This window comes from Musa acuminata, chromosome BXJ2-7 (genome assembly GCF_036884655.1).
Source record: "Musa acuminata AAA Group cultivar baxijiao chromosome BXJ2-7, Cavendish_Baxijiao_AAA, whole genome shotgun sequence".
NCBI lineage: Eukaryota > Viridiplantae > Streptophyta > Magnoliopsida > Zingiberales > Musaceae > Musa > Musa acuminata.
In genome coordinates this window covers 7,130,516-7,152,472 of record NC_088344.1, presented here as the reverse complement: position 1 = coordinate 7,152,472, position 21,957 = coordinate 7,130,516, and the positions used below count along the sequence as shown (strand labels likewise).

The 21,957-nt window shown below is 46.8% G+C and overlaps 3 protein-coding genes across 3 annotated transcripts; 1 reads left to right on the top strand and 2 right to left on the bottom strand.

The window, feature by feature from the left end:
• Nucleotides 1-735: 735 nt before the first annotated feature.
• Nucleotides 736-1,269, bottom strand: LOC135618043 (RING-H2 finger protein ATL39-like). Its single transcript, XM_065118945.1, has one exon. It carries the CDS (start codon nucleotides 1,267-1,269, stop codon nucleotides 736-738), a length of 534 nt encoding a protein of 177 aa, XP_064975017.1.
• A 5,445-nt stretch (nucleotides 1,270-6,714) lies between these two features.
• On the top strand, nucleotides 6,715-13,577 carry LOC135616922 (transcription factor GTE4-like). Its single transcript, XM_065116660.1, has 5 exons — nucleotides 6,715-8,578; nucleotides 8,684-8,720; nucleotides 8,806-8,925; nucleotides 9,058-9,135; nucleotides 13,312-13,577. The coding sequence occupies exons 1-4, from the start codon at nucleotides 7,067-7,069 to the stop codon at nucleotides 9,123-9,125; spliced, it is 1,737 nt and encodes a 578-aa protein (XP_064972732.1). The 5' UTR covers nucleotides 6,715-7,066; the 3' UTR covers nucleotides 9,126-9,135; nucleotides 13,312-13,577.
• A 3,196-nt stretch (nucleotides 13,578-16,773) lies between these two features.
• On the bottom strand, nucleotides 16,774-18,494 carry LOC135616921 (zinc finger CCCH domain-containing protein 2-like). The gene has a single exon (XM_065116659.1). It carries the CDS (start codon nucleotides 18,425-18,427, stop codon nucleotides 17,240-17,242), a length of 1,188 nt encoding a protein of 395 aa, XP_064972731.1. The 5' UTR covers nucleotides 18,428-18,494; the 3' UTR covers nucleotides 16,774-17,239.
• Between the last annotated feature and the right edge of the window lie 3,463 nt (nucleotides 18,495-21,957).

The window sequence follows — 21,957 nt, the reverse complement described above, 5'->3', positions numbered from 1 at the left end:
AATTATAATATAATAGTTAAAGTCATTTATATAAAATTATGGAGGATAGGCTTTTCATAGAACATGAAAGATGTATAATATATATATATATATATATATATATATATATATATATATATATATATATATATATATATATATATATATATATATATATAAAGGTTTCATAGAGTTTTTGGAGTTCTTTCAAATAAGATTCTTTCCTTTTTCCATTTCTAAATTGTTGAATGCTGTCAATTTCATTTTTAATGCTCTATTAAATATGAGAAATCTTGGATGAATCATGTTCTATAAATCAAGCATAAACATGTGGAAAAATATTTTCAGTTTGATGACTATTATGTTTCTGAAATTAAAAGTAGGATGATATATGAGAAATGATATGGGCTACCAATTCATGTTGCATATGGACTAGTCTTTTAATCTCATCTTGCATGTAAAAAGAGTAGATACTGTCTCCACTGTCACCCAAAGATAATTGTGATCACCCATCTCTCTCTCTCTTCTTCATATGAGATAGATACATGGTTAAAGCTACCTAATTAAGTTTCCTCTAATTAATCAACCAGCACAGCAGCTTAATCCTTTTTCTGCATGCATCATTCTAAACCTTCAACCAAAACAGCTATTTCTTGTCATTAATCTACTGATTTATATGCACTTGATAAACAAGAAGAAAGAGATCTAAAGATCATGTGTGTGTTAACTCCATCTCCTTGCACGTAAGCTTCTTTCCTACCTCATGGGTTGAGAGGCCGATGACTCTCCTACATCCATCACCAACACAACAGTATGAAGCTCCGACGGTGGCGCCGGAGATGGCGGTGCACCAGCTACATCAGCTGTTTTCACCCCTTCGACCGCCCTCCCTGGCGCTGCGTCGGCCCGGCACAACGGGCACGTCCGGTGAACCTGCAGCCACAAGTCGACGCACGCCGCATGGAATCTGTGGTCGCAGCTCGGCAGCACCCTCACCACCTCCCCCTCCTCCACCACACTTAGGCAGACGCAGCACTCCTCGGAACCGCTCCTCCCGTCGGCGCCTCTTCGGTAGGCGAACGAGGGGAGGGCGGCGATGGCGGAGGGATCGAGCCCGGGCTTCTGCCGGTCATGCCAGCGGCCGTCGGGTTCCAATTCCAGGCAGCGGGTGTAGTGGATGACGACGTAAACGACGATCAAGAAGAGGAAGACGCCGATGAGCCCGATGGTGGTGCCGGAGCTGCAGCAGGCCGTTTGGTCTGCCGCGGACGCGTTGCCGATGTTGGACATGAGGCTTAACTATGCATAGAGATGAGGTGTGGAAGAAACCTGTGCGGCTTCTATTCGTCTTTTTTGGTACAAGAGTTGACTGACACGACTACTATAATATACTTCAGAAGCAGTAATTAGCATCGGGCATTAATTATGAGTCCAAATGTATGATTGGATTGAAGAAGGTGATATACATATACATATATATATTGTTCGAGCCATATTCTCGGGCCTCCTTATGAATTGCATGTAGTAATGTAAATGGAGTGGCCATTAATCTGTAAGAAGAACACCGAATGCTTCTTCTGCTATAAAGCTCGAGATTTCGCTTTCGTCATGTAGAATTCCTCTGCTGTATATGAGGGCTTCTTCCTAAGTGCAAGCAGATGTCATGCATGGGGGAATTAATGTCATGTTATACGTACAATAACGACGAGGAAAGATGCTTGCACTTATAAGGCAGAAGCCTCACCCTGTCGCCATCCTTCCATCACGGCCAGTCACACCGCGCACACCGCCATGGCCGCCGCCGCCGCCTCCACGTCGCCACGGATGTGAGTCTTCCTCCCTTATTTTCCCGTACACGAAGGTGGGCAGCGCGGCGATGGTGACAGTTGCACCGGTGCGGCCTTGGCGGTCGCGCCACAGGAGGTAGCGAGCAGAGACGGCGGTGAGCGTGACCTGGCCGTCGATGCCTTAGCCCGGCATCTTGCCGGGTTAATCGCTTGCGTTGGGATCGGTGGCGGCCACGTCGTTGGCCGTATTCTAACACTCTTCTCCTGAATGCTCAGAACAATGAGACATGCTAATATGATCCATTGCACCACGGATCTCGTCTCCTTCAACACGGCTTGGAGGAAGTCAAGGGATAGGGTGGAGAGGTGAACCGGTAGAATGGTAGTCATGGTTTCGTGTTCAAAGGTCGTTCATTCCCGGTGCTTCTCCGTGCATGAATCCAAACTACACAAACGCAGTGAGTGATGGCTGTAAGCATAAAATCAGTAATATATTATAAGTTACGTGACTAACTTTTATGTTAGGATTAAAATTAAATAATATTAAGATCGGATTCATGAATTGTACCTATTGAGTAACTTTATACCATGATTGATGGATCAACATGGCTTGGTTTGATCCCGGGTGCACAGAACCACCCACGTGGCTACTTGAACTAGGGTGGTCGATGTTAGGTCGGGTCGGGCTTCATCTCCAAGATCGATCCAAGGTAAAGCAAGGAATTTCTCTTCCTCTCCCGTCGGGTTGCTATTTCGTCGTTAAGTTCTTGCACACAAGCCAAGGTTGGGAGGGGGATTTCTCGACTCAACCCCTCCAAAGCTCACGTCAGTGTTGAGTGGGGTTAGAGGAAGTTGAGGTGTTCAAAATCCCACCCCTATCGAGCGATATAACTCAAGGATTGGGCTAGCCGAGCAACATACTCGGGTGCAGGACTAGTCAAGCAACACTGCTTGGGCGTAGGATTGGTCAAGCAACACTGCTCGGGCACATGACTGATCGAGCAATGCTACTTGGGCATTAATTTGGTCGAGCACATTGCTCGGCCACTGGGCACTGGACTAATCGAGCAACACTGCTTGGGCACTAAGCACTAAATTGGCCGAGCGATGTGACTTGGGCACTAGGCTAGTCGAGCAACACTACTCAGGCATAGGATTGGCTACAAGGCATGGCTCGGGCATCGGACTGGCCGTAAGGCATGGTTCGGGCATTGGACTAGTCGAGATGCAACTCAGACATTGGACTAGCTGCGAGGCATGACTCAGACATCGAACTGGTTGAGACATGACTTGGACATTGAACTAGCCGCGATGCATGACTCGGGCATTGGACTGGCCAAGATATGACTCGAACATTGGACTGGCCGTGAGGCGTAGCTCGGGCATTAGATTAGCTGAAACGTTACACAGACATTATTTGGCTAAGGTGCACAACTCGGGCACTATTTGGTCGAGGTTCATGACTCAGACAATATTTGGGCGAGGTGCACAACTCGGGCAATGTTTGATCGAGGTGCACAATTAGAATACTCTTTGGTCGATGTGCACAACTTGGATACTTTTTGGCCGAGGTGCATGACTCGAGCACTGTTTGGCTGAGATGCACGACTTGGACACTATTTGGTCGAGGTACACAACTGAAACATTGTTTGGCCGAGGTGCACAACTCGGGCACTATTTGGCCAATATGCACAACTTAGACACATTTTGGCCAAGGTGCACAACTTGGATACTTTTTAACTGAGGTGCATGACTTGAAAACTATTTTGTTAAGGTGTATTGTTGTATCTCATATTTTAATGATGAAATCAATTGATGTGTTTGTGATCTGATCTGCATTTTGAGTGACGTAATAAGCTTTGATTAGGGAGAGACAATTAAAGCAGGAAGAATCATGTTGAGCTGTAGTGGAACATGTCAGAAGATTGGACGTCAAGCCGGATGATCGGTCGACATAGCGACAGAAGGCTTCGGGGCATGAAGAGTGGAAATTGCGAAAGGAAATCGAAGTTGCAAAGGTCAACTGGTCGATTGGGCAATAGGTCGCAAGAGAGGACGATGCGCCGAAGGATCAAATGAGCATCGGATGAACCAATGACATGTCGGACAAAGGATTCATGATTTATAATCATTTGTCTACGATCGAAGTAGTTTAGGGGGCTAATTGAGTTAGTTTTTTGTGTAATCATGCTAACTCGGACCAATTGAGCCTTAATTGGAACTGATTTGAGCTTATTGGGAGGCTCATTCAATGATCCAAAAGTGGGTCAAGTAGTGGCACTGCTAGAATAAGCGGTGGAACCGCATGTGAGTTGGAAAACACAAAAAAATCCAGTCTTTGAGGTTGTTCGGGCATTGTTTGGCCAAGGTGCATGACTCGAGCATTGTTTAGCTGAGATAAATAACTCTGACACTATTTGGCCGAGGTGCACAACTCGGACACTGTTTGCCCGAGGTGCATAACTCAAGCACTGTTTCGCCGAGGTATATGACTCAGACATTTTTTTGTCGAGGTGCACGACTCCGATAATGTTTGGTCGAGATTTATAACTTTGGCACATGACTAGTCGAGATTTATAACTCGAGCACATGCTCCGCTATAGTGGGCCCCTTTTTTTTATATGCACACCTTAGGCTCATTTACTTCCAGCATCATCGTGGCGGGCCTTTTTCTTTCCCGATTTGCTCACATGGGTAGCTCCTAGTGAGACCTATTGTATGACTCATCATGCTTTCTTGTCATCAGTGCCTTAGTAATAACATCTTGGTTGGCCCACTACAGCATCTTGAGAATGATCGCTGGTGGCCTCTCGACTAGCGAGCAAAAGAACCTTGAAGGCCATAGGCCCGTCGAGAACATATGTATAAACCAAAGAGGGGTGGGCATCTGAAACCCCTCGAATCTTAGTAGCGAAGCAGGTGACAAAAAGGGAGAGGGATTCACCCTCCTACCTTAGCTTGAGGAGCATGGCCACGGACGGTTTAGGTCACACACTGGCTAGGAAGTAAAGCTCGAGTTCCCTTGCAAGATGATCAAAAGATGAGACTAAGGATGACCTCAATCGATTGTACCACCTCCGAGCCAAGCCTTAGAGGGTGGTAGGAAATAACCAACACATCAGAGCATCGGAAGTGTCGTATAAGGCCATTTGGTCCCGAAAGGTGACAACATACTCCATTGGATTGGAGCCACCATCATAGGCCTCTAGCATCGGGAGGCGAAAGTTGAGGGAGATAAGCTTGTCCTGAATTTCTTGGGTAAAGGGGGACCCAACCGAGGTATTTTTCCCGAGCTCCTCCGTCGAGTCAGAAGATAGGGTGTAGGCTTCGAGGAAGGTCGAGGCAATGTGTCTGGGCATAGAAACGTTGCACTCTACCATTGGCCTCAAGTGTCCCGATTGCTCAGCGGTTGGGGGGTGGGCATTTGGAGCCAGAGGTGGCTGGTCGATTGGGGTGGCATTGTGAGGTGTAGGGGATGAGTATAGGTTAGATCACAAGCGACAACCGTGGGGGGAGAACCTTTTGCTGAGGTAGCTAGGGTATGATGGGTGTGATTGTTTGCATCATCCTAGCTAACGCTTGCACTTGGTGGGTGTAAGGATGAGTATAGGTTGGATCATGGGCGACAACCGTGGGGGGAGAATCGTTTGCTTAGTTAGCTAGGATATGAGGGGTGCGATGGTCTGCATCATCCTAGCTAATACTTACACTTTGTGGGTGAGGTTGAGGAACGTCTGGACGGAGACAACTTGGGAGGCAAGAGCCCAGGGTCGTTGAATAAATGCCAATAGTGCCCCGAAGTCCAAGCCGAGGTGCTTCCATCCATATACGGGAGAGTGAGGAGTTGCCCTTTGAGGTCGAAGGTGAAGATGGTGGTGGGTGCCTTCTTGCCAGGGTGTTCGTTGGAGTTGCTTTGTGGCGGACACTCTTATGATATCGGGCCCTCCTTCTAGTGTCAAAAATATTAAGCAACTTTATATTATAGCTGATAGATCAACACGTCTTGGTCCGATCCCGAGTGCACAGAGTCGCCCACGTGGCTACTCGAACTGGGGTGGTCGGCGTTAGGTCGGGTCCAAGCTTCATCTTTAAGATCGATCCAAGGTAGAGCAAAGAGTTTCTCTTCCTCCCTCATCGGGTTGTTGTTTCGTCATCGAATTCGTGCACACAAGTCGAGGTCGAGAGGGAGATTTCTCGACTCAACCCCTTTGAAGCTCAAGTCAGTGTTGAGTGGGATTAGGGGGTTGGCTTTTATACCTACGAACGAAGGTCGATCGTACATGGTATGTTAATGGTCGCCGACTCCTTGAGCAACCAACTCACCTTTTCGTGTGGGCGTCGACTGACCTACATGAATCGACATCATGCGACACTGTTCCGAGCTTTCTAGAACGACTTTGTACCATGCGGTGCTATCTTGTAATGCTCCAAACAACACGAGAATAGGCGATCGTCCCATCCGAATCCGAGGTGTCATGTCAACATAGTACACCATATCAACCGTGAGGCTCGACGTTAGTGTTGACATGGCTGCTGACTGTTATCGCGGGGGTGGTACCATAATATACCCTATGATCATAATATCGATCACTCAGCGTCGGCATAGTCTTCGGTGGAAAATTGGCGCCGTAGGAATTGAGGATCGTCCCAAGGCAAACTGGGTAAGATATATGCGACTGTTGCCTCAGCGACACGCCGCGTAAGGATCCCGTCTTATTGAGCCTTAATGTGGGTCCCGCGGGACTTGGTACTGGTACCACCGCTTGTTGGGGTTGGTGGCTCCGACTAGGCGGGTGATCCGAGCCTGGTGGGGCCCACTTGTCACGTCGGAGAATGGGAAGAGAAAACGTGAATCCTGGGGTCCGCCGAGACAGGTGATCTCCAAACTCCTGCTTTCGGAATGGGCCGCGTAGGAGCCCTAAGCGGAGCAGCGTCGGCATACGCATCGTAGCGAGCAATGTGCCAGACACGCTCCACGTGATGAGATGCGGTGAGCGACGGAACCATTCGCACATCGATGACTCCGATCTCATCCTTCGTAAAGGCAAGCAGCTGCTCGCTTTTCCCCCTCCCTCTCTGTCTCTCTCTCTCGTACTGCTGCTTGTTGCTGCGAAAACGGAAGCCCGCATCTCCCGAAGTCCAATCCCCAAATAGATCTCCGCTTCCCGATGTCCATTTAGGGTTCCCGAAGGCGCTCAAAATTCGCTTCGCCCACGCAATAATTCGCCAAAACCCTCTCAAGATTTCCGCCTTCCCCAGGATCCATCGGCCGCCGGTGCTGTCGTATCCTTCTGGCGTGCATGGCGTCGGCGCCTCCCGCCGGTGGCGGCAAGGTCTACACCCGCAAATCCCTCAACAAGGCCCCCAAGCGCTCCTCCCAGCCCCGTCCCCCTCCGCCGCCCCCAGATGACCTCGATTCCCCCCGCCGCCACCGCTCACCCCCTGCCGCCTCCGACGACGCCTCCTCCGGCCCCAACCGACCCTCCGTCGGCCCGTCGCTCGCCAACGGCCACGGCCCTCGCGGCCTGGGCGTCGCCGTCGGCCTCACCTGCCGGTCGCGGCAGGAGGCGCGGGAGCTGCGGCGGAAGCTCACCGCCGATCTCGACTTGGTCCGCGCTCTCTCCAAGCGGCTCGAGGCCCACGAGCTCCAGCTAGCCTCGGCTGCCGGGTACACTCGCTCCCAGCTCTCTGTTACCGACCCCAACACCCCCGGATCTGCAAGGAGGGCGCCCGACGTGACCGCGCCCTCTGCGACTGCTGGCTGGTCTCGACGCCAGCTTAGTGTATCCGTACCGGCCTCTGAGAATAACCCGAGCGAGGGCGCGGAGAAGGAGAAGCGGACTCCCAAGGCGAACCAGTATTACCGGAATTCTGACTTCATCCTTGGGAAGGAGAAATGTGGCCCCAGTGACCAGCAGGGCCACAAGAAATCGAAGGCCATTGGTGGAAAGAAGCAATCGTCCGAGTTGCCTGATGGTGGCGGTGCACATTTGGTGGATAAGAAGCTCTATGCGCAGGCATTCAAGAGTTGCAGCGTGCTGCTCTCGAAGCTGATGAAGCACAAGCATGGGTGGGTGTTCAATGTGCCGGTCGATGCGAAGGGCCTCGGCTTGCATGATTACTATACCATCATCAAGTGCCCGATGGATCTTGGCACCGTGAAGTCCCGGTTTGCCAAAGACTGGTACAGTTCGCCTTATGAGTTTGCTGAGGATGTGAGACTGACTTTTCGGAATGCAATGACTTACAACCCCAAGGGGCAGGATGTCTATGTCATGGCAGAGCAGCTTCTTCAGATATTTGAGGAGAGGTGGCCTGCCATAGAGGCTGAGTTTGCACACCATGCTCGCCAACCAGTAATCCAGACGCCTCCACCACTGGACTTGAGGATGTTGGAGAGGTCTGACTCCACTGTGCATCCTGTGGCAGCTGAACCAATGATGAAACCAGGAAATCATCCAACACACATTGGAAGAACGCCAGCTCCAAAGAAGCCAAAGGCTAAAGATCCGAACAAGAGGGATATGACATTTGAGGAAAAGCAAAAGCTGAGCAACAACCTGCAGAACCTGCCCCCAGAAAAGCTGGAGGCTGTCGTGCAGATTATTAAGAAACGGAACTCGTCCCTGAGCCAGCATGATGATGAAATCGAAGTAGATATCGATAGTGTGGATGTGGAGACTCTCTGGGAACTTGACAGATTCATTACAAATTACAAAAAGACTCTAAGCAAGAATAAAAGGAAGGCAGAGCTTGCCATTTCGGTAACACAAGCAGCTGAGCGTAATGCACCTGAAGTGGTTCATAAAATGGTATGGCTATAATATGTTAATGTGCTTTCCTTCTCTGCAGAAAAGTAAGACAGGTATATAGTAAGGGTAAACATATTTATGTCACCTTTCTTGTTACTCCTGCAGATTGAAGAGCCTATTGCTTCCGAAGAACCTGAGAAATGTAAGACATACAAAACTTGTATATTTCAGTTCTTCCTTAGATCATTGTTATTTCCTTTTATAATTATGGGTTAATTGAAAAGCAGTGGTTGATGAGAAGTATGTAGCTTCTTCATCACCGGTTGGAGGAGAAAACAAAGGGGATAATGCAATTAGATCAAGTAGCTCCAGCAGTTCTAGCAGTGATTCTGGGTCTTCATCCAGTGGTAATGAACTCTCTCGATCACAAATGATTTGTCTTGTCTCTTAGAAGGTTCTGAGCAAATAAGTCTGAGTTGTTTATTTACTATCTAATGTAAATTAAGATTAAGCACTTAAATTCAAGAGGCTTTCTGCAGATTCTGGCAGTGAAAGTTCCTCTGCATATGGCTCAGATGCAGCACACTCACACTCACCTAGGACATGAACCATTTAAGGTCGGTTTTAATTATTTCCATATCTGATCAACATGCTGTTAGATTGACATATTTGGGTGATTGTGTTTTAGGCTAAATGTTGCTTGTATCATAATCAATGGCTTATTTGATTACTATTTGTTGGTTATAGTTTGACTCCTTGATATGCCAAAGAACATAAATACCTCTTTGCTTGAAGGAGTAATGCCATCGACATCTTTGTCCCTTCCCCATATCTTGCATTGGCATGAACTGCCCTTTTTGATATGTGAAACAAGTTTGTAATGACATTTTATAATTGACTGGAATATATATCATCAGGATGTGTTGCCATTTTTTGCACATGCACCATTGAACTTTGTGGTCCAATTTATAGTTTACTTTATTTTCCAGTTTATGGAGTGCTGGAAGGTGGTAAAATCTTTGTCATGTCAAAGAAGCAAATACATAGCCCTTACACCTGCTTTTTCAGGAGTGAGAAATATTTTTCTGATACGTCATTTATTGCTTTCGAAATAATCTTGTCACAGGGGTCTGAACTATGTCCCAGCTGCTTAATTTAGGGCTCTAGATGTAGGTACATGAGTGACTTAGGGCTATAAGCACTAAATAAGATAAATTAAATAATAGTTCACCACAAGTATATATATTCGAAAGTCCTTTATTAATTGTTACTTTAATGGATTTAAGTTTAGAAAAGGATAAGGGGCTATAAGCAATAAAATTTATGATCTTAGAATCCTAACTTTTGGGGATATTTGATATTTGGTTGGTGTCATGGATCTTAAGACTAGAGATGGATGGTTGTAGAAGGTGCTACATTAAATTTTTTTATGATCCTTCAGCTTTTAAGATTGACCAGCGACGCAATACAAAACATGTGTGACTTTTTCAGAGTACTTCTTTCACCCTTTTTTTTTTTTTTTCAATTGGATTCTTGCATTTTTTGTAAATTTTTTTATTATTAGAATTCTCTGTACCCTACTCAGCATAAGTCTAATTAGGCTTTTTAGAGCATCACACTTTTTATATGATATTGCTGAACTACTTCCCGACCCTGTACAAGAACAGCATGGTACATATTTCATGAGATGGTGTTCCATTCTGGGATGTGGCTGCAAGTTGGTTTGATTTAACTCAAAGGCTTTTAAGTTAGTCCAATGGGTTTGTGTTCAACTGGACACTATATTTGGTTGGTTTAGAAGTAATCCAAAACAACCTAAATCCAATCGTAACTCAATCTAAGACTACTCTAACTTGGCCTAATTGGAACCTGGTATATTTGGCTACCTACTGTGCATACTACATAAGGTAAATGAGTTGTTCAGTACAGTATGTTTTTGATGTAAATATTTTTGTTATAACCTGACCCAATTGGATTCAACTTGACCCAATCAGACCGACATGTGTTTTTAACCCTACATATAGCTGGCATGGATTATGGTTAGAAAATTTGCAACCCAAGGTCAGGCACTTTTGGTTTAAGGTTGGAGAATCCAAGTGTTGGTTGTGGTTGTGTTTGGCCTTATATTGATACCACCCAGGTTGCACCCCTGCATACGCAATGGTCTGGACCTTGTTCGATTGTTAAACTTCATGTCTTGGCACTATGACTGGGACAGACACATCCATGTGATGTCCTAAAAGAATAGGCATATTAAGATAACCCAGCACAATGAGTTGTGACACCAGCAGATAATTCCATTTCAGAACTCTGCAGCTTACTGACACATTATATTTGACTCGACCTTTATCTTGTAATAAGATATGTAAACGATGTTGTTTCCCTCATTATAAAAGAATCACGAGGTTTCCTTTAAGAAAGTACTTGGAAGATAACAAGTTGTAAATTAAGCACTTGGAAGTAAACATTTGATCAAGTAATATATTTTGGTGGTTTTCCTTTTACTATTATCTTTACAACTACATGGTCATAATGTGATCCATATAATTTGATAGATAGCATGTCTGGTATGTTATTGTGATTTTTTTTACATTTATTTTTCCTAAATGAGCTTTGTATTATTTAACCGTATGAATTATCGCAATCCTGGCACATTGCTGCTGTCATTCAAACATTATAAGAGTGGTACCTTATAGCTTAGTGCCTTGAAATTGTAAATGATGGCTTAATGGCTGAATGCTTTGTGAAGGTTTTTGGTTGGTATGGCTGCCTGGATAGCCTCCTGCCTTTTGCAAGGAACAAAGGTTAATGTCTATTATATTGAGGTTTCAATTGTATATTTAGGATTATAACAATTTGTGAGGTCCCTATTACTTGCAAGTGGCCAGCGGATATCTTCCTGCCATTAAGCTCTGCTGGCAATAAGATTTTACAGATCATTATGGTATGAAGGTTCTTATCAATTAGATGAGTCGGTCGAATGCTGTAGCCATGCCATCAGCAGTCAATATTATCAAATTGTAAGCTGGTATCTAGTATCTTAACTTTGATAAGATTTCATACATTGTATGTTTGAAATGCAAGCCTCAGAAGGGATTTGTGATTTTGCGTATAAAATAATAATTCACTTAAGGTGGGGCAACATAAGATGATTATTTTAGTGACAATCAACAGGATACAGGATAAGGATGAACAACTGGGGGAACTCGAACTTCTATGTTCTCGAGGAAGCCATTTGTTTACTGCGATGGGATATTTCATAACTTCAATTGTCTGCCGATGTCATTGAACAAATCCAATAATTTGGGTCATCATCCTTGGTTCATTGTGTAAATTGGAAAGGCAGAATGAGGGTTCGTAGGTGGAGTTGGATAGGATCTCAGGCTTCAGGTAAGGTGACTCTGTCAAGGTCTGTAAAGAACGAAGAGACAAGTTACGATTACCAGTGGAAAAAAGGGAAGCAATATATTAGACTCACTTCAAGTTTGAAAATTCAAGGGCTTTATGGTTTTAATGACCACATAATAAATTGGTGATTAGTTTTTGTAATTGTTATGATATTCTGCAAGAGAATTTTAGGAGATATTTATTTAATTTTGTCTTACAATCTTGATTTTCTCTAGCTAGCTGCATGAGAACACAGCTTATTTTTAATGGCGGAAAGTTTTAGTTCTAAGTCCCCCCCTTCAACACTAGAAATTATCCAGATAATCCACATGTTTCTCCACGATCATTAGTCTGTAGGCCATGTTATCAATGCTCATAGCATGTTTGTCTGGTGTTACTTGGCTCACCATCATTGGGACATGAGATATGTAAGCAGACAATGCCCTTTGCAATCTACAGAAATTGAGAGCTTCCATAAAGATTTCTATTTACAGTACAGATAATAGCAACTAGATATGAGAGTGATTGTAACTGGTAGAATTGGCATCTTTGAGACTGATATATTATTCAGACACTTTTTCTTTTCAATTTAAATGCATTGATGGTCTAAAATATTGACCATATAAAGGGCAAGTATGATCCAACAGATTGTTACTAGGTCTCCTACAGAATGTGAATATATTTTCCTGATCAATTAATTCACAGTTGCAACAGGCCATTATAGTGCACCAGAATAGAAGATAATGGAAAATACAGCTGCCACCGACCAATCGCATGGAGTATTTAAAGAAAGTGTTGATTTTAAACCAGTCCAGCTGTCAATATTGGAATAGTATTTTATCTGCAATCACACCCTTTTAGTGTCATTATAACACACCAAATAATATTTTCATGCCTCAGCAGCAGTTCTTTTTGAATTTACAAATCCACTTAAACGACACTTTTTTTGTTTGTTACTGATTTCATATTCCTCAAGATTTGGGCCCCTTTAGAAAGGGGCAGTCCTCCACAGGAAAACAGTCAAGGCTGTGTTTGTTGTTAAGAGTGGCCGAATTGTGGCTATAAGTTCATCGTAGCTGCCATTCGAAAGCCTGCACAAGTGAGGGTTATGTGCTGATCTGATCTCAACAACTGACGCAGAGGTGCATCGTAGGCCGTAATCTATAGTTATAGTGCAAGTAATGTATTTGTTAGTTCTCACAGTTGTGCACAACCAGTAAGGTGAGATGATTGGTGGTGTTGATCAGAATAAGAAGCAACATTTGCCTTCCATTTTGTATCACTTGCGCAATTCAATTATCGGGTGTACCGTTACAAGTCTGCATGAGATGCTAATTTTAAGTGTCTATGGAACTATTTTTTTGCCCTCCAAGGTTTCTGACATTTTCTTTCCATCCTCCATGCAGATGAAATCATCCAAGAATTAGAGCCTAAACCCATCCACATGGTTCTATTTCCAATATTGTGGGAGTCGGAGGTGATGTGGCTGATGTTGGTAAGGGCTTGTTTATCTATGCTCGCATCTGCTAATCTAATCATAATCGCAGATTTTGGATACTCGTGTGTGTGTATGATGTGTTGATTGCATAAAAAAGTTCATGTGGCATTTCCCCATGGACTGACTGTACCAGAGGAATTGTTAAGCTCCTACAGTGCCCCACCTTCTCTCAAAGCAATATGTGGTGATTGTTATGTTACTCTCATCATTAAGTTCCGATAATATATATAGCGTAAAGTAGGAGGTATCATAAATACTAATCTGCACAGAGAAGCATATGCCTACACTGCCAATTTCGTCTGTTGTGATGAGTATGTATTAGGTAGGTCACGTTGTGAAGAATGCCTTTCACCAATTTGTAATGCATATGATTTGAGAATATGATATAGTGTATGCATCTAGCACTTTGGAATCCCTCGGGTGGCACAGGGTTGGATGTGGCTTTTGTATAGTAGGGAAGGTGTTGTCTCTCGCTTCGCTTGCTGTCCGTCGCTCGCTTGTGCAGTTAAAAATGGCTAGTTTTGGTTTGTTTTTAGGTTGTTTTGGTTTGTTTTCGGGTTGTTCTTGCGTGCTACGGTGATCGTCGTGAGTGGAGCAAAACGTCAGTATCCTGGAACTCCCCGGGTGGTACAGGGTTGAATGGGGCTTGCGTATAGCAGGGAAGGTGTTGCTCCTTGCTTTGCTACTATCATATTCAAACCTATTTTTAAACAATAATTATGTTTTTTTTCAAAAAAAATAAATTTTATGTAGGAAAAAAAGAGAAGGAAGAACATTAATCCTCCTATTCCAAAATGCACTAATTCCATGTGCTTGCTGTGGCGAAGGGGAGGATTGAGTCGAGAGAATTGGGAGATACCAACATTTCTCGCCACGTAAAGAAGAAGACGGTGCTCTCCGAGTTCTCGGTTCGAACAAGGGTTGGCAATGGGTCCTCTTAGCACAGTTAACCATCCCATCACTTTCACGTGTGTGCTCGAATAAGAAAGAAATCTCGATAACAAGATGAATCAATGACGGCTTAGGAGGAGCGCCTATCTCACTATACATGAGGGAATCAACTTTTTGGGGATTGAATACGACGAGGGGTGAATAGTCTACTAAAGAAGAAGAAGAAGGTGCTATCTGAGTCCTCAATTCGACTAAGGTTGGCAATGGGGGTCTTCTTCACATAGTGAACGACCCCATCACCTTCACGTGTGTGCTCGCATAAGAATTTTTGATAATAGAACGACAGCTTATACGATGAATTAAAGACGATTTAGGAGGGCCAATCGCTTGAATCTGACTCGAACGAACGAGGCGGTGTAGTCAATCGAATCTACGAGAAAACAAGCTCTTGGTTGGATCAACTTAAATTGTTATGGTCTTTGCCCTATTAAATAGGAAAATTAGTTCCTCATTGAATCAAATTAAATTGCCTACGAGAAACTCAATTCTTAGTTGAATCAAATTAAATTATGATGATTCTTAAAACCAAAATTATGATGGTGATATTGGCTTCGACGTGATGATGCTTATGTTGTTTTTATGGGTTGTAGGTACTTTTAGAAGCGAGGCAAAATCTATCTTACAAGGGTTAAGCTTAGCTTATGAGAATGGTCTTTGTCGAGTTTTTTACATGGAGACAATCTCTTGCTCCATGGCAAATTGTGAATGTTGTTAGGAATGTTTTACTTGTAATGTCTACTATGGATGATTCCAAGTCTTCTTACCTCAATCATATCTCATTTACTAGCATAAGCTTTCCGACGTAACACCGGTGAGTAGTGATCCCATATCCAAGTCTTTCTCTGAATCATCATCATGCAATAGAAAGATGGACGGAGTCTTTAGATCGAATGACATCCTACTCCCAATTCCCTCTTGGCTTCCACTGTGGGCTCCGACTCCCACCATCGTGTTCTCCTCGGCTAGAGATAAAAGAGGAGCGATCGAGACGATAACACGCACGATAATGCCATTCGAATAATCGAAGAGCGCGATGAAAAGGGAAGCAGATTTAATTCACCTCCGCCTCAGGAGGTAATAAGAGACTCCAAGGAAGACCCACACACGACACACGGATCGTATGTGCTCGTTCGATTCGGCTCGCGCCGGTCGAGCGCCAAGGCTGGACGGCGACGCCCCCTCCACGGCATAAAGCTGGATGTTTTGGGCAACGGACGCAAGCGAAACCAGTGTCGTCGATTTGGCCGAGAACAACTTGCCTTGTCACCACTGCATTTTTCTTGCCGAGGAACAACACAGATGGATGGCTCCGACAGAATCCCCAACTAAACCTCCTGCTTTAGTCATGTATATATGATGATGATGATGATGATGATGATGATGATGATGATGATGATGATGAACAAATTCTAGACAGTTAATGCTAAACTATGGCTCTTCAGATAATGAGCTTAAAATATATATATATATATATATATAAGAGCCGACTCGGCCGCCTCGGTCAACGACAGCAAAGGCTGCCGGGCAACGAGACTACAAGCTGCGCGTTTTAGGGAAACCCCGTCCACCGTGCACAAGTGGGGAGCAGCCCGTCCTCGCCCGGTGAGCCACACCACGTTCACGAGGCGGATGTACCGAATCCTAGTCATCGGTGCGCCGGGGTTAGGCCGATGTGACGTGGATAGGACCCCACCGCCGTGGTCTCCACTTCACTCATGCACACCGTCCCCTCCGCCCCGCACCACCATAAATGAATGCGGATGATCCAAGCGGCATTCGCTTCTCGAGCTCGGCGAGGCAACTTTCCATGGAGTGTCCGACACGCTTGTCGGGGAGGAGGGACGCGTGGCGACTTGCACCTGTTTTTAGTGCCATTTTATGGAAACTATAAACCAAAAGCAACCATAACCGGACCAGCATTGCCCCACCACCACCCATACCCCTATCCCCATCAATGGGAGAACCCCCCCTCCCTCCCCACCCCACCCCGTCCCCATCAAAGCGGATATACATCAACCTCACGAACCCCTACAAGCACATGATAACAGTAATTTTAGGCTGCACACCGAGCTACGAATAGCCTTAAAAGATGCGAGGAACAACTGCTGCTGCTTCTTCTTCTTCAGCCTAGACGAAGCCTCCTGCATCTCATTAAAAAGAAGAATAAAAAGAGACCATTGTTACCTAACCACGGTAAGAATATGTAATATTTACGCCAGACAGCATGCGATGGCTTTTTTGCTCGAGACACTCGGTTGTTCAAATGTTCTTCCCAGTAAAGAAAAAGGAGTTGTGCCTCTTCCGGACCGGACACCCTTGCCATTCTTTGGCATGGTAACACCACGTGCCACGGAAAGGATGGCTCGGCGAATCGAAACCACTATGGTATACAACAGGTGACCAGTACTCATCCAGCTGCTTAGCTGAACATAGACATATATTACAATAATGAGATTGGTGGGATACCATGATAATTACATGTTCCACATTGGAATCATAAGCTTGGAAACAGAATATTAAAAAGGAGGTAGATGATTGATATTCGAAATCAGAATTTTCACAGATCCACGGTGGGCTGTATACGGCAGCAGCTTAGATCACTTCCACCTTCCTCTTCTTCTCTCATCTCTCTCGCTCTTCTCCAGCCAAAATCCCCAAAACAGATCCACACTATCCACACTTAAACCTCGCCATGTTCTATGTACATAAAAGACTGTACATTACCCTCTTTCTTCCTTCTTCAGGCCGGGCTTTTAACTTTTACTATTTACAGTCTTCCACAAAATTACCTCCCAAACGCCATGCATTTCTTTTTTTTCCCTCGTAAATCCGTTTTTTTTTATTTTCCCTTCATCCATCCATCCATCCAATCAGAAATGCCCACATCACATCACCAACTCCGATACCCACCCGACGTCGGGAGCCGGCGTCGACGCAGCGGCGTTGGCCCTCTCCGTAACACATTCCTTGCTCAGCTTCTCAAAGATCTTCGCCCTCAGAGCTCTCCCTGATTCCACCCTCTCCACTGGCTCTTCGCCCTCGGTGAAACCACTATCCATACCGTCAAACCACCCTACTCCACCACCACTCACCGCCGCGCTTGCGGTGGTAGGAGTCGTTGGCAGACTGCAAAACCCGGCCCTGAACCCGGCCCCGCTGCCTCTCGGGGATCCGAACGCGCCACCACCCACCTGTAAGCCCCAGGAACTAAGATCCGACTTAACCTTGTTGAGCTGCAGCTGACGCAGCGAGGCCACTACTTCGTTCAGTGACGAACGCATCGGCCATGATGCTCGCCGAATAGCCGCGGTGCTCGGCGACATCGGCGGGGAGTCCGACGGCGGCGATATCGGCGGAGATATCAGCGTCGAGGTCGGCGAGGAAGACATGATATGCTTCGAAAGGTAGGACTCCATCGCCTGATGGCGCAACGGCGAGCCATCGTAGGACTCTACCGCGGCCGCTGCTTTTGTTGGCGTCTGCTGCTGCTGCGGGAGGACGCGAAGCTGGTCGGGGGTGTGGGCGAAGAAGCACACACGACGGCGGCAGGCCGTGCCGTCCTTACAGGGCTGAGTTCGGTAGCGCGCAGGGTGGAGCCAGCACTCGAACACCCCGTGGGCGAACTCACAGGCGTCGCCACGCTTGCAGCCGCCCTTGCGGAAGTCGGGGCACGCCGCACCGGAGTAGTGGTACTTACGGGGGTCCCGGCGACGCGCCTTCTCCCCCGGGTGCGCGAAAGGACACTCGGTCCAGTCGTGGGAGCGGCCGCGCGCGCACCGCCTCACCTTGAACTCGTACATCCGGAACTCGTCCGACGAGTACACGTCCACGGCCGCGTCCGGCTCATCCACCTCCTCCTCCTCCGCACCCGGCTCATCGATGTTGCAAGGCAAATACCTCTGCAGCGCCGCCGCGAGGGCGGACTCCCCGAGGCCGTACTCCGCGCCACCAGCGGCGCCAAGGTGGTATCCGATCCCACCCGTCGGATCCTCGAAGGGCGACGACCATGGTGGAACATGGCCCGTCGGGTCACTAGGATGTCCGCCTTCTCCCCCTATCATCATCATCATCATCTTCGTCTCCCTCCCTATCACACACGTACACTCCCTCTCCTCTCTCTTTTGCCTCTCTTCTCGGCGTTGGTGAGGAAGGAGGGAGAGAGGGAGGTGGTGAATATAAACAACAAGTCTAACCCCGGTTGTGTCATCCGATAACCGCGGTTGGGTTGATAACTAACCGCGGTCTGACGACGACAACACTAACGGCGTTCGAGGACACGAGGCGGTCGATTGACGAAGCTATCCGGCACCGAGGACGTGACGCCGTCAGGCAGGGAAGGGGTCGGTTTTAAGGAGGAGTTGGGACACGTGGTAGAAGGAGAGGGCGGTGTCAGGCATGCGCAGGGCGAGGAAGCGCCCCATCGCCAAGACACACCCGAAATAACATGTTTGCCACGCATGTGGGTCCAAATAAATTTCTTACGTTTGATCGCGGGCTTCGAGTGAGCGAGCTCCACAGGTCGCGCTCGAGCGGCTCGGCCGCCGATCGAGTCACCTCGACTCGGTTCTTTACGGAGGATTGGATTTAATTTACTTTGATCTACACTGGGGATGGTAGTTCAAGTACCCAAAAGGGCCCCGCGCACAGTCAAGAAATTAGGAAGGTCCACGTCGCTTGCTTGCTTGCTATTCGTGTAACGCAAGCATAATTAAAGGACGTGGACCAGAGCGCTGCGGACGGTTCGGGTGCCACCCAATGGTGAGCCAAACACTGTTCCATCCTCGAAACGGAAGTGGACCGGAGAATGGCACCGCGGGCCCACCGGGTCTTCAGGCGGGACCTTATCCTGTTGCGGGTAACAAATGTGTTTCTCACTCGGTCGCCAAGACATGATCCATCATCGAGCACGCGGTTTGGGATGGAGCGAGGCGGTGGTATTTGTTTGGGGCGGATGGGTTCCTCTCGGTGGTTTCTGAACCAGTGCGAGCCAAGCGGCGATCCGGTCTGCTACAGTTGAGACGTGCAACCTAACGAGATGGTGACGGTCAAACCGAGCTCCACCATGCCCGCACATGGAGGTGGCCCGCGAACCCCCTCTCCCACTTGGCACAATCGCCCCCTATCGATCATCATGGGAATACCCACATCGGAACGCCGTGGGCTCCGATCATTGGTGTACATCTCGATAATTATTGGTAAATAAGCTAATTAACAACTTTGTTAAAGCATTCGTATCACATGAAAAGTTCACCGGTGATGGTGTGGGGAGGAGGGAACGTGGTGAGGGGGAAGCAGCCAAGGACGACGAGAACGAGGATGGACCTACCCGGAGCCGAGCCGAGCCGAGCCGAGGGACGAGGATGGAAGCCACGTGATGGGGCTCACGGAGACCACCCCAACCCACATGGGTTGCCATACCGCGCGTCCAAAGGGCGCAGCCCACGTAGCATCGTAGCACGTACCTAACCCGTCGGCACGGCAACACAAACCGGAGGGGGAACAAGAAACAAAAACACAGAATAACAAAAACAAAACGTGTAAAGGAAAACGCTTCGCCTTAAAGCTAGGAGCAGCGGGGAATCAATAGGGGGGCGTACGGCGGCTTTCCACGCGGCGGGGCTGTCACGAGATCAGGACGAAAGCCTCCCTTCGGGCCGTACACGTGGCTATCAGACATCTGTCACGTCAGGCACGGCAGCCTTGAGAGGGGCGCAGGGCCGTGAGATGCCGCCACGCGTCGTCCGATCCGATTCCCTCCACCTCGGGATCCTCGTGGGTGGGTGGATCTTAATCGTGCTCGCCTCTTTCTTCAACCCTATTGATGACGCTACGGCCTTTACCTCCCGTAGACCATAAAAAACACAAATCCACTTACTCACACGGAGGGCCAACTAGGCCCCACTCCACGTGCAATGGAGAGGCAGGTAACTCGGTGGCGGATAAAGGCCTCGTGTAGTTTCGGTGCGCGAGCTTCGGTAGGTACGTAACTCGCGTCGTCCACCTTCGAGAAGACCCCGAAGAAGCCATCTTGTTGGGAGAGGGTCGAATCAGTATCATTATAGACGCATGGCGTAGCATTCCAGTGCTCATGGATGTAGGATATCATTTCAGGTTCAAGAACAGTAGGTTCTCTGTACATGAGCATTCATGTATTTTTTTGATCTTGGATATACTAGCTTATCAGAGCAGCAAGAGAATGGTAATGATCTTTTTGGGCCTGTAAACTTGGAAGTAACATGAAATAAGCTCGATGCATTCATTCATCTCCAGCAACTCCGATCTCTTTATTGTATGCGAGAGTCAACTACATCGAATCAACTTGAAGCGCACAGAGGTTTATCAATCTCATTAAGTGCCCCACGCTGTTAATATTGCATAGTTGCATGGAACCAATAAACAAATGAGGATATTAGGTTGTCTGGACTTAATTGTACGTACATGTAGGCCACATAGGTCAACTATATGATGATTCAACAGTATTAGCCTTTTGCTGATTGGAGCTGTCAACTCGAATTCACTAAATACTTGCTACAATTTATTTTTATTCTGTCCTTTTTTCGGGATGCCATTTGGATCAAGTTATCCAGAATTGTAACCAGTGAAAGGAGATGCAAACATCTGGGCCTGAGAGTTCTGATATCTACAACATCAGAGTAATATGCGATAGTTAGGTCTTCGCGTCTCGATCCGTAAACTTGAGATTAGAATCATCAACTTGTTTGGGATCCAAACCTGCAATTGCTGTAGGTCCTCCTGCTCCAGGTCTTACTTCCAACTCTTTTTCTTTCAATCACTTGGAGGACAAGATTTCAAGAATCTAAGGCCAGACTGAGAAGAATGTGGGCTGTGTATCAAGATGCCAATTGAGTCCGCAACACCAAAGGATTAGGTCTAGGTATACATCTCTGTGGGTACTCGCATGTCCCACACAGCCTGTCGGAGCTACGCCATGAAAGAGTCATTCGGATAAGAACCAAGGCTACATGTCTTAAACTAATACAAGAATTCCGGGACAAGAAAAGGTGATTCGTACTTGAGAAACAATAAACAACATGCAAGCTCTGGTAAAGACACTGCAAAAAGAATGTCAAGACTTGCGTCTTGTTTCTTGATACCGATACCCGTGTACCAGGTTGATGGAGATCACATGTTTATTACAATACAACCAAGCTATCTTCTCTGATGGCTAGAGAGAGGGAGAGGGGGAGAGAGACCGAGTCACCGATTGTGAGGAAGCGTGAGTGCCGCTAGGTAGGAGAAGGTGGCGATATTATCCTCTCGGAGACTGGGGAAGCACATGACATGAGACTGACATGTCGGATGTCGGCGTCGACGTGGTTGAAAACCATGCAGCCAAGAGAGAAGAGGCGAAAAAGAGTTGTCGTGGGTGGAGAATCCGAGAGCAGATGGGGTTGGAACTGCCTGCAAAAATCTTAGCCAGAAGAGATCTTTTTGGGTGCACGTGGTGAGACAAGTGGATGGTGTAGGTTATGGAACAGTGGGTTCCTTCTTATCATGAGTTGGTGATTCCGATGAACTCTTCCCTTCGTATAATATTGGCCAGTTCTCGTCCAAGTGGAGTTCCTTTTTCTGGTTCTCTAGG

Excerpts from the sequence above, each read along its gene's own strand:
- LOC135618043 (XM_065118945.1), bottom strand. The coding sequence starts at position 1,269 with ATGTCCAACATCGGCAACGCGTCCGCGGCAGACCAAACGGCCTGCTGC.
- LOC135616922 (XM_065116660.1), top strand. The coding sequence starts at position 7,067 with ATGGCGTCGGCGCCTCCCGCCGGTGGCGGCAAGGTCTACACCCGCAAA. Across the intron at positions 8,579-8,683 it reads CTGAAGTGGTTCATAAAATG|ATTGAAGAGCCTATTGCTTC; the intron begins GTATGGCTATAA and ends TTACTCCTGCAG. Across the intron at positions 8,721-8,805 it reads TTCCGAAGAACCTGAGAAAT|TGGTTGATGAGAAGTATGTA; the intron begins GTAAGACATACA and ends ATTGAAAAGCAG.
- LOC135616921 (XM_065116659.1), bottom strand. The coding sequence starts at position 18,427 with ATGATGATGATGATGATAGGGGGAGAAGGCGGACATCCTAGTGACCCG.